This window comes from Hyperolius riggenbachi, chromosome 3 (genome assembly GCF_040937935.1).
Source record: "Hyperolius riggenbachi isolate aHypRig1 chromosome 3, aHypRig1.pri, whole genome shotgun sequence".
Taxonomy (NCBI): Eukaryota; Metazoa; Chordata; class Amphibia; order Anura; family Hyperoliidae; genus Hyperolius; species Hyperolius riggenbachi.
Window position 1 is genome coordinate 498979229 of NC_090648.1, and position 15773 is coordinate 498995001.

Sequence of the window (15773 nt, forward strand, 5' to 3'; positions counted from 1 at the left end):
CATTTGCCTGGTTTGCCTATGCCTGAAAACGGCCCTGCTGGCTAGACATAGTGCACTCTTCTCTCTCCCCCCCCCCCAGATGCATTTATAATATAGATAGAGCTTACCACCTCACTTAAAGAGAACCCGAGGTGGGTTTGAAGAATATTATCTGCATACAGAGGCTGGATCTGCCTATACAGCCCAGCCTCTGTTGCTATCCCAAACCCCCCTAAGGTCCCCCTGCACTCTGCAATCCCTCATAAATCACAGCCACGCTGCTGACAAACAGCTTGTCAGAGCTGGCTGTGTTTATCTCTATAGTGTCAGTCTGCTGCTCTCCCCGCCTCCTGCAGAACTCCAGTCCCCGCCTGCATCCCTTCCCTCCCTGCTGATTGGAGGGAAGGGACAGGGGCAGGGACCGGAGCTATGCAGGAGGCGGGGGAGCAGCTGAGACTGACACTACAGATGTAAACAGAGCCTCACAGCATGGCTGTGATTTATAAGGGATTGCAGAGTGCAGGGGGGCCTTAGTGGGGTTTGGGATAGCAACAGAGGCTGGGCTGTACAGGCAGATCCAGCCTCTGTATGCAGATAACATTCTTTAAACACACCTCGGGTTCTCTTTAATAATAATAATAATAAAAGTAACTGTGAAATGCACTTCACTAGCCCAGGTCAAAGCTGCCTACAATTTGTATTCATTTTGAATGCAAACTGAAATGATCAGCATCTCATAGGCCATCTCTAGTTATTGCATACAAACAAGAAAAAGGAAACAATCTGCAATAATGCTTCTAATCTACATAATTTAACTGGAAGGGAATTTGGAATCACGCGTCATTGGTCATTAGAAAACCGGAAACCTGATTTGCTTCTTTTTGTACAAAAAAGGACCAGGGCCGGTTCTCTCATGAAGCAAGGTGAAACATTTGCATCAGGCGCAGATTGCATGTTTGTACTGTGTTTACACTAACAGCATGCAGCCAGAGTAGGAGGAGAAGTGAGAGGAGAGCGAGGTGAAGAGGTCATCATTGGGGAAAAGCAGCTTGTTGTGCTGTGTGAGGAGTCTAACAGTGAGTGAGGAGGGGGAAGGCAGGAGAGCGTGGGAGGAGCCATGGGACGGAATAAAGAAGACACCTGCTGGGTAAGTTTAAGGCCCCCCTCATCCACCCGCACATTTGCTTTAATTACCTGGATGAAATACAAATCAAATCTATTCAGATTTCACCCGGTGATCATCACTGTTTGTCACAGACTCACAGCCAGCGTACTATTGTGTTGAGCTGCAGCATGTCATGTAAGAAGATTAAAGAAACCCTGTAACAAAAAAAACCTCCCCTGGGGGGTACTCACCTGGGGTGGGGGAAGCCTCCGGATCCTATTGAGGCTTCCCCCGTCCTCCTCGGTCCCACGGCGGCAGCGAAAATCCTCCCGGAACGGAGGCGATGTAAATATTTACCTCCCCGGCTTCAGCACAGACGCAAGTCTCCTACACCTGCGCAGTAGAGTGGACGTGATGGAGATCGGCTATTTCCGCCTATGTCTGTGCAGAAAGCCGCAACAGCGCCCCCGCTGGAGCCAGGAGAGATAAATAAATCAGCGCTTATCAGGCTTGTCGAGGGAGGATTCCGGGACACTCAGAGATAGCCAGCGCTGGATTGCCTGCAGCTACAGGGGAGGGGGAAGCCTCATTGGGACCCTGAGGCTTCCCCCTCCCGAGGTGAGTACCCCCCGGGGAACTTTTTTTTTTTTGTTACAGAGTCTCTTTAAATGAGGCAGAGTGAGTGCTGTGCAATCATTCCAAATCATTCCAAGTTTGCCTCAGGCAACAAAAAGTCTAGAACCGGCCCTGAAAATGACCAGTAAGATATTCTATATAACATACTTTATGCCTCCATAGTCTGTTATCCGCAAATAATTAAAAAAGGACAGTTTTACGAACCCTCCTCCTCCATGAGGCGGTGCAGAGTGGCACGATCGCTGTACAGGCCGAGATGCACGGAATCGTCTAACAGTGTGTGAGCGCCATCTGCTGGAGGAAAAAAAAGAATATTCAACACATACAGGTTTAAAGAAGGATTGTCAACCACAAAATCAAATTCCATTTACCCACTGCTTTGAGTTCATTGTGCAGCCTGGAACCTCACCCTGCATTGCAAGCACTTCAGTCTATTCAGAAATGTTACTGCTGTAATAAATCTCAGTCAGCCTAGCTCTATTCTCTCCATTGCCAAAGAGAGAGGGAACCTTGTCATCTCCCCTCCCACATTCCTGCTCCTCACTGATTGGCTGAGTGCAGTTCAGTTTGAAGCTTAAATACAATCTATGCTGCTGTGCTCTCACGTGTTTACAAAGCAAGCTAGCTATGACAGAGATTCTAAAAAAAAAATAGAGTTAGGCCTCCTTCACATTAGTGCGCTTCTGTCCGCTTTTCAGGAACATGTATCAATCTGTAACATTGATATGCTGATAAAAAGTGGACAGAAGCGGACACAGTGTGAATGAGATCTAAGGGAGGAAATGACCTCAGGATAGACTTCAGTTCAGTCAAGGGGGAACCAAAATGGCATATGCCAGGAACAGTTTTCTTTTTACTTACTATATAAAATTCACTGAAATCAAAACATGGACAGTACATCTGTTATGTCAGTAGAGCAAGTAGTTATCTACTTACTGGTTTTTTTCTTTTCCTGGCATAGCATGGCTGACCCTGCTGCTTTAAGACCTGCTTGGATTCAACTCGAGTCATTGTAGTAGTTACCTTAAGGTGTGTTCATTCTTCATTTATGAGCATTTTATTTCATCCACTAGAAGATGCCACAGCACCTCTATTGAATGAGATTACAGCAGGGCTAGGCCGAGGCAGAGAGGCTCCAGCCTCAGGGTGCAGTGTAGGAGGGGGTGCACAACTCACTGAGCTATCATTCCCCTATTGTTTTTGAAGCAGAGAGAAATAAGAAAATGGAATACATGGCAGTGACTGGAAGCCAGATAACTAGAGATTAAGGTCTTGGGTGCTGGAGGACCTTGTCCTGGCTCTGGATTACAGGCAGTGACTTGAGGCTCATACACACATCAGACTATAGTCTTTGGAAAATGAAAGATCACAGACCAATCTTACCACCCTTCATGTAGTAGGAGAGCCATACCTACACAGTGTTTTCTTTGGAGCTGAACTCCACATCAGAAAAAAATCTTTGCAAGATGCTGCACACACAGATGCTGTACAGACACAAAAGATCTGTGGCTGCAAAAGATCTGTTCCTGCCAAAAATCCATTCCTGCAAATTGCAATGATAGTCTATGAGATCTGCAGATCATCATACACACATGATTTAACTGACATTCATCTGCAGATCAGATCCACCAGGATGGATTTTCAGATCTGCGGATGATTGCTTGATCTGCAGATGAATGTCAGTTAAATCATGTGTGTATGAGGATCTGCAGATCTCAGACTATCATTGCAATTTGCAGGAATGGATTTTTGGCAGGAACAGATCTTTTGCAGATACTGATCTTTTGTGTCTGTACAGCATTTTTGTGTGCAGCATCTTGCAAAGATTTCTGTCTGATGGGGAGTTCAGCGCCATAGAATAGACTGTGTAGGTATGGCTCTCATACTACATGAAGGGTGGTAAGATTGGTCTGTGATCTTTCATTTTCCAAAGACTATAGTCTGATGTGTGTATGAGCCTTAATGTAACTAAGTTGACAGGATCGAAATATTGTATAGACTTTTCCTGCATGTGTAACTCCCTGAGCGGCTTAATACGCAAGTATCAATATAAACTTTGGTACCTGAAGTTACATGTGGCATAATGAGAAACTTATACACACTGTATATCAGGGGTGCCCATTAGGTAGATTGCGATCTACCAGTAGATTGCAAAGGACTTATGATAGATTCCGACGCCACTACATTTTCCATTAAGGATATACAAGTGTGCTCCTAAAATTGTACATAGGTAGATCATTTTGACTTGCTAATTTTGTTAAAGTAGCTCAAAGCCAAAAAAGTGTGGGCACCTCTGACATATAGTACAGTCCTGGCCAAAAGTTTTGAGACTGTCAAAAATATTAGTTTTCACAAAGTTTGCTGCTAAACTGCTTTTAGATCTTTGTTTCAGTTGTTTATGTGATGTACTGAAATATAATTATAAGCACTTTATACATTTCAAAGGCTTTTATTGACAATTACATGAGATTTATGCAGAGAGTCAGTATTTGCAGTGTTGGCCCTTCATTTTCAGGACCTCTGCAATTCGACTGGGCATGCTCTCAATCAACTTCTGGGTCAAATCTTGACTGATAGCAACCCATTCTTTCATAATCACTTCTTTGAGTTTCTCACAATTAGTTGGTTTTGGTTTGTCCACCCGCCTCTTGAGGAATGACCACAAGTTCTCAATGGCATTAAGATCTGGGGAGTTTGCAGGCCATGGACCCAAAATGTCAACGTTTTTGTCTCCAAGCCACTTAGTTATCACTTTTGCCTTATGACACGGTGCTCCATCGTGCTGGAAATGCATTGTTCTTCACCAAACTGTTGTTGGATTGTTGGAAGAAGTTGCTGTGGGAGTGTGTTTTGGTACCATTCTTTATTCATGGCTGTGTTTTTTGGGAAAATTGTGAGTGAGCCCACTCTCTTGGATGGGAAGCAACCCCACACATGAATGGTGTCAGGATGCTTTACTGTTGGCATGACACAGGACTGATGGTAGCGCTCACCTTTTTCTTCTCCTGATAAGCCTTTTTCCAGATGCCTAAAACAATCGGAAAGGGGCTTCATTGGAGAATATGACTTTGCCCCAGTCCTCAGCAGTCCATTCACCATATTTTCTGCAGAAGATCAATCTGTCCCTGATTTTTTGGAGAGAGAAGTGGCTTCTTTGCTGCCCTTCTTAACACCAGGCCACCTTCCAAAAGTCTTTGCCTCACTGTGCGTGTAGATGCGCTCACACCTGCCACCATTCATGTGTGGGGTTGTTTCTCATCCAAGGGAGTGGGCTCACTCACAATTTTGCCAAAAAACACAGCCATGAATAAAGAATGGTACCAAAACACCCTCCAACAGCAACTTCTTCCAACAATCCAACAACAGTTTGGTGAAGAACAATACATTTTCCAGCACAATGGAGCACAGTGTCATAAGGCAAGTGATATCTGACCAAAAGGTTGAAATTTTGGGTCCATGGCCTGGAAACTCCCCAGATCTTAATCCCATTGAGAACTTGTGGTCATTCTTCAAGAGGCGGGTGGACAAACCAAAACCAATTCTGAGAAACTCAAAGAAGTGATTATGAAAGAATGGGTTGCTATCAGTCAGGATTTGGCCCAGAAGTTGATTGAGAGCATGCCTAGTCGAATTGCAGAGGTCCTGAAACAGAAGGGCCAACACTGTAAATACTGACTCTTTTTATAAATCTCATGTAATGGTCAATAAAAGCCTTTGAAATGTATGAAGTGCTTATAATTATATTTCAGTAATTCACATAAACAACTGAAACAAAGATCTAAAAGCAGTTCAGCAGCAAACTTTGTGAAAACTCATATTTTTGACAGTCTCAAAACTTTTGGCCAGGACTGTATTAGCCCTACTAAGAAATTATGTGAAGCCCCTTTCTGTTTTTCCAGTACCGCAAGAATTGCTGTGCAAAACAGCAGGTCAACAGCTTGTTGAATTCAGTCTGGTTTCATGAACAGTGAATAGAAGCCAAAGCAGACGAGAAACAGTGAGATAAGGGCCCATATGCAATTCACTTTTTCACTTGAGTTTTCTCCTATGAGATACATTTTCATCTATAACTTTCCAGCACTTTTCAACTGAAAAGAAGGTGAAAAAGTACTGATATTTTTTTTTTTTTTGCTTTCTGGTGGCTTAAAAGACATTATATTGCCAAATTAAAAAATATCACTTAGGAGAAAACTCAAGGGAAAAAGTGAATTGCATATGGGCCAAGGATTCTAATGAGGTTTTACTACAGTTAAGTTCAAAGAGTCATTAGTTGTGTATCTTTTTTAGCTAAACAAAGCAGAATGTAAATTTAAAACAGCAGCCATGACAGCCTGATGTAATCTTGAAAATAATCCTTAAAGAGACTCAGAGACAAAGGACAGCACAGCTCTGATACTTACCCGGGGCTTCCTCCCACCCATAAACACGTGTAAGTCCCACGCCGTCCTCCCGTGGTCTGCCGTTCAGCCAGGGTGAGCTCCGTTACCAGCCTCAGTCAATGCCAGTCAGGGTCTACTGTGCATGCGCAGACCTCCGGCGCATGCGCATTAGACCCAGACTGACGTCACTGAGGCTGGTAACGGAGCTCACCGCGGCTGAATGGCAGACCACGGGAGGACGGCGTTGGGACTTACACGTGTTTATGGGGGGGAGGAAGCCCCGGGTCATACATCAGGCGACTTGGCGGCTGTCAAGACCATGCCTGATCGACAATGCAAGAACAAACTGGACTCGCTGCAAAATCTAGGACCGACATGCTCAATCAGGTCTGAGGCAGCAATCGGACGAGCAACGAACACGATGGAACCATCGGCACTGTCTCCCTAGTGTAAAATGTGCCCCCCGGTGCCCACTTTACCTGTCAGTGCCCCGCGCTAGCGCCGTGCTCCGTTCATGCACATGCCCCCCATGTGGTTGGGGGTATAAGGTGGGTGACGTCACACACGGTGCCCACGTATACACCCGCATCCACGTGGGGCACATGTATGTAGACGGAGGACAGAGCATGGAGCCAGAGGCGGACAACAACCAGTAAAGTGGGCACCGGGGGGCACATTTTACACTAGAGAAACAGCGCCGGGGGCAGCTGTGGCGCCACAAAGTGGATACCTAAGAAATGTCATGTTGAAATCAATTGGGAACTGGCCTGTGGTGTATGGGCAGTCAACAGATCCCTCTCCGATCAGATTCCATCAGAGAGAGATCGGTCTCTTGGTAGAATCTGCCCATCAATGCTAGTTGTATGGCCACCTTTGCTGTGCAGGCTGATTGTGAGCAGCCAATCGAAGTACAAACTGAACACCTGATCATGTGCTTCTGCATGTTTTCTCCTCGTGGAGATATTTTCATAGAACAAGAATGGTTAGGCAGTTGCCATACAATCTTCAGAATGCCTTTAGGTAAACCGATCATCTCACCTGCTTTGGCGCACACGGCCGCCGCCAGCTTCACGCAGTCCCGGTGTTGTTCTTCCTTAGAGCGGAGATCTTTACTGGTACTAACAGGAAGGAGAGACTGAGACTTCTTCTTCTTGCCATGGCTCTCTGCTGTGGAAAGCGAGAACAAAAGCAGCAAGGCCTTATAAATCCCACCACATAAAAGATGAATCCCCCATCCTGAAGAACCCCTTACACTTCTCCCACATTAGAAAATTCTGCCACAGTGATGAGCGATGGTGCTGTGTGCAGGGGCGATCTATGCTTGTGCCGGTCTGTGCTGTATATTGTAGCTGCAAATCTGCAATATCTCCTGTTTGGTTGAAGCCAGGACTTTGTCGTTTCTATGAGAATGTTTTGTGGGGACAGGGCCAGACTGAGGACAGAGCTTGTTGGGGACATGGCCAGACTAGGAACAGTGCTTATTGGGGACAGGCGTACCTACGAAATCGCCGCCGGGAGACTTGGGCGCAGGATACAGCCGGTATATGGCTCACCCTGCTCCTGCACAAGTCCCAGCATTGTTAATTACTATTCCCCCTCCAGGTCGACGTGGATGGTAGGGACTGATGTAATTCAGCTTCCAGCTATTGCTGATGGACGAATTTTAGTGTTTTAAAAGTAACTTCAGCTCTGTCTTCTGATTGCACCGAAGTTACTCTCTGTGTGCTGCTATAGCAGTAATTCCTATTATGGCCCATGGTGGCGCTGGCTGCACCCAAGTCTCCTGCGCTGTTATTACAGTGCTCGGGGGACTGTGCTTGTGGGGACATGGCTAGACTGTGGACTGTGCTTGTGGGGGAACATGGCTAGGCTGGGAACAGTGCTTGTGGGGACATGGTTAGGCTGTGGACAGTGTCCGTCGGAGGACATGGCCAGAGTGGGAGCAGTGCTTGAGGTGGGATATGGCCAGACTGGGGACAGTGCTTATTTTGGAGGTTATGGTGGTGGAGGACAGAGCTTGAGGGAAGGGGGTATACATGGCCAAATTAGGAACCGTGCCTGTCGGAGGACATGGCCAGTCTGGGGACAGTGCTCAAGTCGAGACTTTAGACCAGGGGTGCCCACACTTTTTCGGCTCGCGAGCTACTTTAAAATTCGCCGAAGCCAGGAGCTCTACCGATGTTTCAAATGCACCCCCCCCCCCCGGAAATGTAGTTAGGTATAGGTCCCTTCAGTATAGGTTAACCGGGTATAGGTCCCTTCAGTATAGGTTAGCCGGGTATAGGTTCCTTCAGTATAGGTTAGCTGGGTATAGCTCCCTTCAGTATAGGTTAGCTGGGTATAGGTCCCTTCAGTATAGGTTAGCTGGGTATAGGTCCCTTCAGTATAGGTTAGCTGGGTATAGGTCCCTTCAGTATAGGTTAGCTGGGTATAGGTCCCTTCAGTATAGGTTAGCTGGGTATAGGTCCCTTCAGTATAGGTTAGCTGGGTATAGGTCCCTTCAGTATAGGTTAGCTGGGTATAGGTCCCTTCAGTATAGGTTAGCTGGGTATAGGTCCCTTCAGTATAGGTTAGCTGGGTATAGGTCCCTTCAGTATAGGTTAGCTGGGTATAGGTCCCTTCAGTATAGGTTAGCTGGGTATAGGTCTCTTCAGTATAGGTTAGCTGGGTATAGGTCCCTTCAGTATAGGTTAGCTGGGTATAGGTCCCTTCAGTATAGGTTAGCTGGGTATAGGTCCCTTCAGTATAGGTTAGCTGGGTATAGGTCTCTTCAGTATAGGTTAGCTGGGTATAGGTCCCTTCAGTATAGGTTAGCTGGGTAAAGCTCCCTTCAGTATAGGTTAGCTGGGTGAAGCTCCCTTCAGTATAGGTTAGCTAGGTATAGGTCCCTTCAGTATAGGTTAGCTGGGTATAGGCCCCTTCAGTATAGGTTAGCTGGGTAAAGCTCTCTTCAGTATAGGTTAGCTGGGTATAGGTCCCTTCAGTATAGGTTAGCTGGGTATAGGTCCCTTCAGTATAGGTTAGCTAGGTATAGGTCCCTTCAGTATAGGTTAGCTGGGTATAGGTCCCTTCAGTATAGGTTAGCTAGGTATAGGTCCCTTCAGTATAGGTTAGATGGGTATAGGTCCCTTCAGTATATGTTAGCCGGGTATAGGTCCCTTCAGTATAGGTTAGCCGGGTATAGGTCCCACGGTGGCGTCCAGGTCTTCACTCCCTCAGCCGCGGCTGAGGGAGGCTCCGGTGGGCAGCGTGAGTGGAGTCGGAACTCGGAAGTTTTCCTTCTCTCCTCCCGATTGGCTGCGTGCCTCTGCTCCCCTGATTGGCTGCGCGCCTCTCCTCCCCTTATTGGCTGCGCGCCTCTCCTCCCCTTATTTGCTAGGCTCTCTCCTCCGCAGCCGCTGCTGGATGCTAAATTCAATGGGACGCGGCCAAGAGACCGCGATCTATCGATCAGGCGGTCGCAATCTACCGGTAGATTGCGATCGACCTATTGGGCACCCCTGCTTTAGACAATAAAATTAAATTACTTGGGGGGGGGGGGGGGGGGGATGATATGGTAAAATTTATGGGTGGATTTAATACCTGAGATTATACTACTTTATGAATTTAAAAGGGTCAGACATTAGTAGGTCAATTTATATGCAAGGCTGGATTTATTTCAACTGTATATACAGCAAATGCAATGATAAACATACTGAGAACTGCAGCAATATCACAGAGAATTACAGCAGGAAATCGCTGCTATGACTTCTCTTATCCCTATTCTATAAAGTCCGGATACTTGGGGACCGCCCTCAGCGCATCACTGGTTACCTGTCTTTCCTTTGGGATGCTCCTTCCTTAAAGGCGGCCTCTTAAAGATCGGGCTGGGGCTTCGATTCTCTACAACAGACAAATCAGGCGCATTCTGCGATGGTTCAGTTTTATTTATTACTGCGGAAATAAAAGAAATGCATCATTACCAGTAAAGATAAGAATACTCACGTTAGTGTCACAGAATTCTTTGTGAATAGTTTATATAGCGGACGAGGGAGTAATGGCAGCGCATCCTAAGATCAGGCCGCATCTGACTGACTACCAACACAGCTGTGCAGAGCCCCTAGAGGCAACAAATACACCTTGTATTCAAAACAGATGCTACAACTATGCACTAGAGCCCTAATCTCTTAAAAATAACAGAATACAAACATAAAGTATCAAATGGGAGCAGCTAGCGATAAGGTAAACTTACATTATTTTTTTAAACAACAGGGAGAGGTGGCGGCGCTTCCCAAAACATTCAGATGTAGTCTGTTTTGGGAAGTGCTGCCACCTCTCCCTGCAGTTTATATAGCTGACTGCCATTAGTCTAATTTTAGCATAGCTACAGGGCACTGTGGTCACTGGGTTCTGTTCCTGTTTATGCGTAGATCGTGCCTGACCAAAATGCTGCATCCAGATGGAGGTATTGAGCAGCCTCCAGTGTATATATGTGTTAAGTGTAGACCAGGACCATAGCTAAATGACTCGATATTTGGCATAGACAATCAGCTGATTAAATTATGATTAAATCTGGCAGACATTGATGCCGCAACACGGTCCACCCCATTGATCTTTTTGTTACATTTCTGTTCAAAGACGGGTGGAAGGATCAATCGGGTATGCTGGAAAGTCATGGCCGCAAGGACTCTTATGGATGCGCAGCAGAAATGGAGTTCGATTTCCCAATAGCTGACGGACCCCCAAGTGTATATGTGCTTCCCTGTCCCGTTGTGAGTGATGCATCCTCACCTATAATGCTGCAGCACCTCCTCCTGTGTCAGGCGTCTATTTGAACTGACCTGTACCACGCAATACCGTTACATGTACTGACATCACTACATGTGCTTGTGTCGCAATATTAATAACTAGCTGATTGCCCGGCGTTGCCCGAGAATGTATTTGGCTGGTGTTGGCTCCGCCCACTTTTCTAACCCTAACACACGATGACTGAATGACCTACTTTGTGAGCTTTGCATTGTTTGGCATCAATAATTTACATTGAAATGAAACAAATCAGGCTGTGGCTCCACCCTCTTTTCTGAATTTGAACCCCAGTCACCCAATGACCAACTGTACCAGGTTTTAAGCTTGTGTCCTTAACAGTGCAAGAGTGGCAGCAAATGAATATTCCCCTTGAAAAGCAATAATTGAATTTGGATTGGCTTTTGTAGGCTCCACCCTCTTTTATGAATATTTATCCCAGTCACCCAGTGACCAACTGTGCAAAGTTTGAGAACCCTACCATTAACAGCGTAAGAATGGCTGCAGTTTACATTTTCCCAGTGAAATTTGTATTTGTCTCCACCCACTGATGACCCAGCATTGCCCGTGTATGTATTTGGCTGGTGTTGGCTCCGCCCACTTTTTCTAACAGTTACAGACAATTACTTAATTACTCAATGGCCACATTTGTGAGCTTTGCAGTCTTTGGCATCAATAATTTGCATTGAAATGAAACAAATCTGATGGGCTGTTTGTGTCTCCACCCCTTTTCTGCATTTGAACCCCAGTCACCCAATAAATAACTGTACCCAGTTTCGGGCTTGTGCCATTAACAGTGCTAGAATGGCAGTAATGAAATATTCCCCTTGAAAATCAATAGATGAATTTTGATTGGCTTTTGTAGGCTCCATCCACTTTTATGAATAATAGCTGATGAATCGGCATTGCTCGGGTATGTATTTGGCTGGTGTTAGCTCTGGCCACTTTTTCTAACCCTAACACACAAATACTCAATGACCAAGTTTGTGAGCTTTGGGGTCTTTGTCATCAAATAATTTGTATATTCCCAGTGAAATTAAACAAATCAGATTGGCTGTTTGTGGCTCTGCCCCTCTCCAGCATTTGAACCCCAGTCACCCAATGACCAACTGTAGCAGGTTTGAGGCATCTGTTATTAACAAAGCAAAAATGGAAGCAATTTAAATATTCCCCTTGAAAATCAACAGGATAATTTTGATTGGCTATTATAGGCTCCATTGACTTCCCATAATATTAATCTCAGTCACCCAGTGACCATCTGGGCAAAGTTTGAGAACCCTACCATTAACAGTGTAAGAATGGCTGCAGTTTATATTTTCCTAGTGAAATTTGGTTTTGGCTCCACCCACTTTTTGTATCCTTGACACACAGTCACTCAATGACCAAGTTTGTGAGCTCTGGGGTCCTTGGCATCAATAATTTGTATATTACCAGTGAGACGAAACAAATCTGATTGGCTGTTTGTAGCTCCACCCCTTTTCTGAATTTGAACCCCAGTGACCCAATGATCAACTGTACCAGGTTTGAGGCTTGTGCCATTAACAGTGCAAGAATGGCAGCAATTTCAATTTTCCCCTTGAAAATCAACAGGTGAATTTTGATTTTCTTTTTAGGTTCCACCCACTTTTCTGAATATTAATAACAGTCACCCAGTGACCAAGTTTTAAGCTTTTGGGTTTCTGCCATCAAAATTGTGTGAATGAAAGCAGTTTATCCAGTAAAGTAATCTGATTGGCTGTTTGTGGCTCCACCCCTTTAGTGGATTTGAACCCCAGCCACTTTGTGACCGATTGTAGCCGGTTTGAGGCTTCTGCCATTGTTCGTGTAAGAATGGCAGTAGTTTCAATATTTCCCTTGAAAATCAATAGGTGAATTTTGATTGGCTGTTGTAGGTTCCACCCACTTTCCACAATATTAATCCCAGTCATCCATTGACCAACTGTGTCACGTTTGAGAACCCTGCCAATAACAGAATGGCTGAAATCAATCTAACAAATCTGATTGGTTGTTTGTGGCTCCACCCCCTTTAGTGAATTTGGACCCCAGTCACCTATCAGGTAAGAGGCCTCTGCCATGAACAGTGTAAGAATGGTAGCAATGTAAATATTCCCCTTGAAAATCAATAGGTGAAATTTGATTGACTGTTGTTGGCTCCACCCACATTTCTAAATATTAATCCAAGTCACCCAGCGGCCCATTGTGTCAAGTTAGGAAACCCTGTCATTAACAGTGTAAGAATGTTGTTCCGCCCACTTTTTCTAACCTTAAAGAGAATCTGTATTGTTAAAATCGCACAAAAGTAAACATACCAGTGTGTTAGGGGACATCTCCTATTCCCCTCTGTCACAATTTCACCGCTCCCCGCCGCATTAAAAGTGGTTAAAAACAGTTTAAAAAAATTGATTGGTTTATAAACAAACAAAATGGCCACCAAAACAGGAAGTAGGTTGATGTACAGCATGTCCACACATAGAAAATACATCCATACACAAGCAGGCTTTTGAATCTCAAGAGATCATGTGTGTGTTTTTTTTCCCCCTGAGGGGGGAGTGCATAGCAGAACCACAACACTGAAGAACTTGGCAGCCTTCCAGACACAGGCTGACAAGTCTGACAGGGGAAAGATACATTGATTTATTACAGAGACTGTGATAGTACAAAGTGCTGCAGTAAGCCAGAACACATTAGAATAGCTTTTGGAACTTGTAGGATGATAAAAAACAGGATGCAATTTTTGTTACGGAGTCTCTTTAAAGAGACACTGAAGCGGAAAAAAAAAAATGATGATATTATGATTTGCATGTGTAGCACAGCTAAGAAATAAAACATTAAGATCAGATACATCAGTCTAATTGTTTCCAGTACAGGAAGAGTTGAGAAACTCCAGTTGTTATCTCTATGCAAACAAGCCATTAAGCTCTCAGACTAAAGGTGCGTACACACGCCGGACTGGAGGCTGGGTGGGCGTGCCAACGACAGTCCGGCGTGTGTACGCACTGTCGGCGGACTGATACGGCTGCTTCTGAGCGATCCGTTAGTCGTGGAGAGGGCTGTTATCTGACTTTTATTATCTCAACTGTTCCTGGACTATTTACTTTTCCTCTGCTAGAGGAGAGGTCATTACTTCACAGACTGCTCTGAAAGACTCATTTTGAATGCTGAGTGTTGTGTAATCTGCACATATTATAGAATGATGCAATGTTAGAAAAAACACTATATACCTGAAAATAAAAGTATGAGAATATTTTCTTTGCTTCTAATCTCCTAGTAATTATTCATAGTACACAACCAATTCACTATATCATATTTTTTTTTTCGCTTCAGTGTCTCTTTAACATACAGTCACTCAATGACCAAGTTTATGAGCTTTGGGCTTTTGGTATCAATAATTTGTATATTCCTATTGAAATTAAACAAATCTGATTGGCTGTTTGTGGCTCCGCCCCTTTCAGAATTTGAACCCCAGTCACCCAGTGACTAACAGTACCAGGTTTGAAGCATCTGCTATTAACAGTAAGAATGGCAGCAATGTAAATATTCCCCTCGAAAATCAACAGGTGAATTTTAATTGGCTGTTGTAAGCTCCACCCACTCTCTTGAATATTCATCCCATTCACCCAGTGACCAACTGTGCAAAGTTTGAGAGCCCTGCCAGTAACAGTGTAAGAATAGCTGCAGTTTATATTTTCCTAGTGAACTTTATTTTTTGCTCCGCCCACTTTTTGTAACCTTGACACACAGTCACTCAATGACCAAATTTGTGAGCTTTCAGGTTCCTGGCATCAAAAATGTGTGAATGGAAGCAGTTTATCCACCATGAAAGTCTTATTGGCTGTTTGTGGCCCTGCCCCATTAGTGAATTTGGACCCCAGTCACCCAATGACCTACTGTAGCAAGTTTGAAGCCTCTGCTATTAACAGTGTAAGAATGGCAGCAGTTTTAATATTCCCCTTAAAAATCAATAGGTGACTTTTGATTGGCTGTTGTAGGCTCCACCCACTTTCCTGAATATTAATCTCAGTCACCCAGTGACCAAGTGTGGCAAGTTTGAGAACCCTGCGATTAATAGTGTAAGAATGGCTGCAGTTTACATTTTTCCATTTAAAATTAATGTCTGAAATTTCATTGGCTGTTTTATGCTCCGCCCACTTTTCCTGGATTTGTATTCTCGGCCACCAAGTGACCAACTGTGCCAAGTGTGGGGACTCTGGCTTGATTACTGTGAGAATGGCAGCCTTTTTCATTTTTTTTACATTCGCTTGAATGGGTGGAATCTGATTGGCTGTTTGTAGCTCCGCCCAGGTGTGCAGGGGGGCCACGAGACCCCCAGAACATATCATCCCAGGTAGTAAGGGATCTGTATACCAAGTTTCGTTCGTTTCGTTATGTGATCGCGGCACATATACACATACACATCCGATTTTATATATGTTACGGCCAGAACCCGAAGTGTGGCCACTTCTAGTTCTGGCCGGCCACTTCGGGTTCTGGCCGGCCAATGTGCGAAGTGGCCGCAGCGCCCAATGTTAGAAATGTTATGTTTACGCCGTGTCGCTGCGGCCAAATTGATGACTACGTGCTTAATTTAATGAAATATAGCCGGCGGCAATGTAATAGAGGAAGCCGCCGGCTTTCGCACTGCCTCTCTCCTCTCCCCCGCCCCCCTCTCTCTCTCCTCTCCCCGCCGCTCCCATACAATATACGTAGCAGCCGGCGGGGACACGCGTGTCCCGAGAGTCGTTCGTCGCAGCAGGGGAATCCTGCCGTTCCTGCAGAGCGGGTGCTGGCAGAAGCAATGTCTGCAGCCTCCCCGCTCTGCTGCCCCTGCTGCGACGAACGACTCTCCAGCTGCATGTCCCCGCCGGCTGCTACGTATATTGTATGGGAGCGGC

General features: G+C 45.2%; 1 protein-coding gene across 3 annotated transcripts in view; it reads right to left on the reverse strand.

Moving 5' to 3' along the window:
• Nucleotides 1-15773, reverse strand: part of GEMIN5 (gem nuclear organelle associated protein 5) — a 115980-nt gene that overhangs the window by 37203 nt on the left and 63004 nt on the right. For 2 of the 3 annotated variants that reach the window (XM_068278303.1, XM_068278304.1), the window contains exons 18-20: nt 9913-10032; nt 7138-7266; nt 1925-2014 (exon numbers count right to left, since the gene is read on the reverse strand). In XM_068278303.1, coding sequence (XP_068134404.1) covers nt 1925-2014; nt 7138-7266; nt 9913-10032 — 339 coding nt within the window. The remainder of the gene's footprint in view (nt 1-1924; nt 2015-7137; nt 7267-9912; nt 10033-15773) is intronic. The other variant, XM_068278305.1, reaches the window with a different exon arrangement.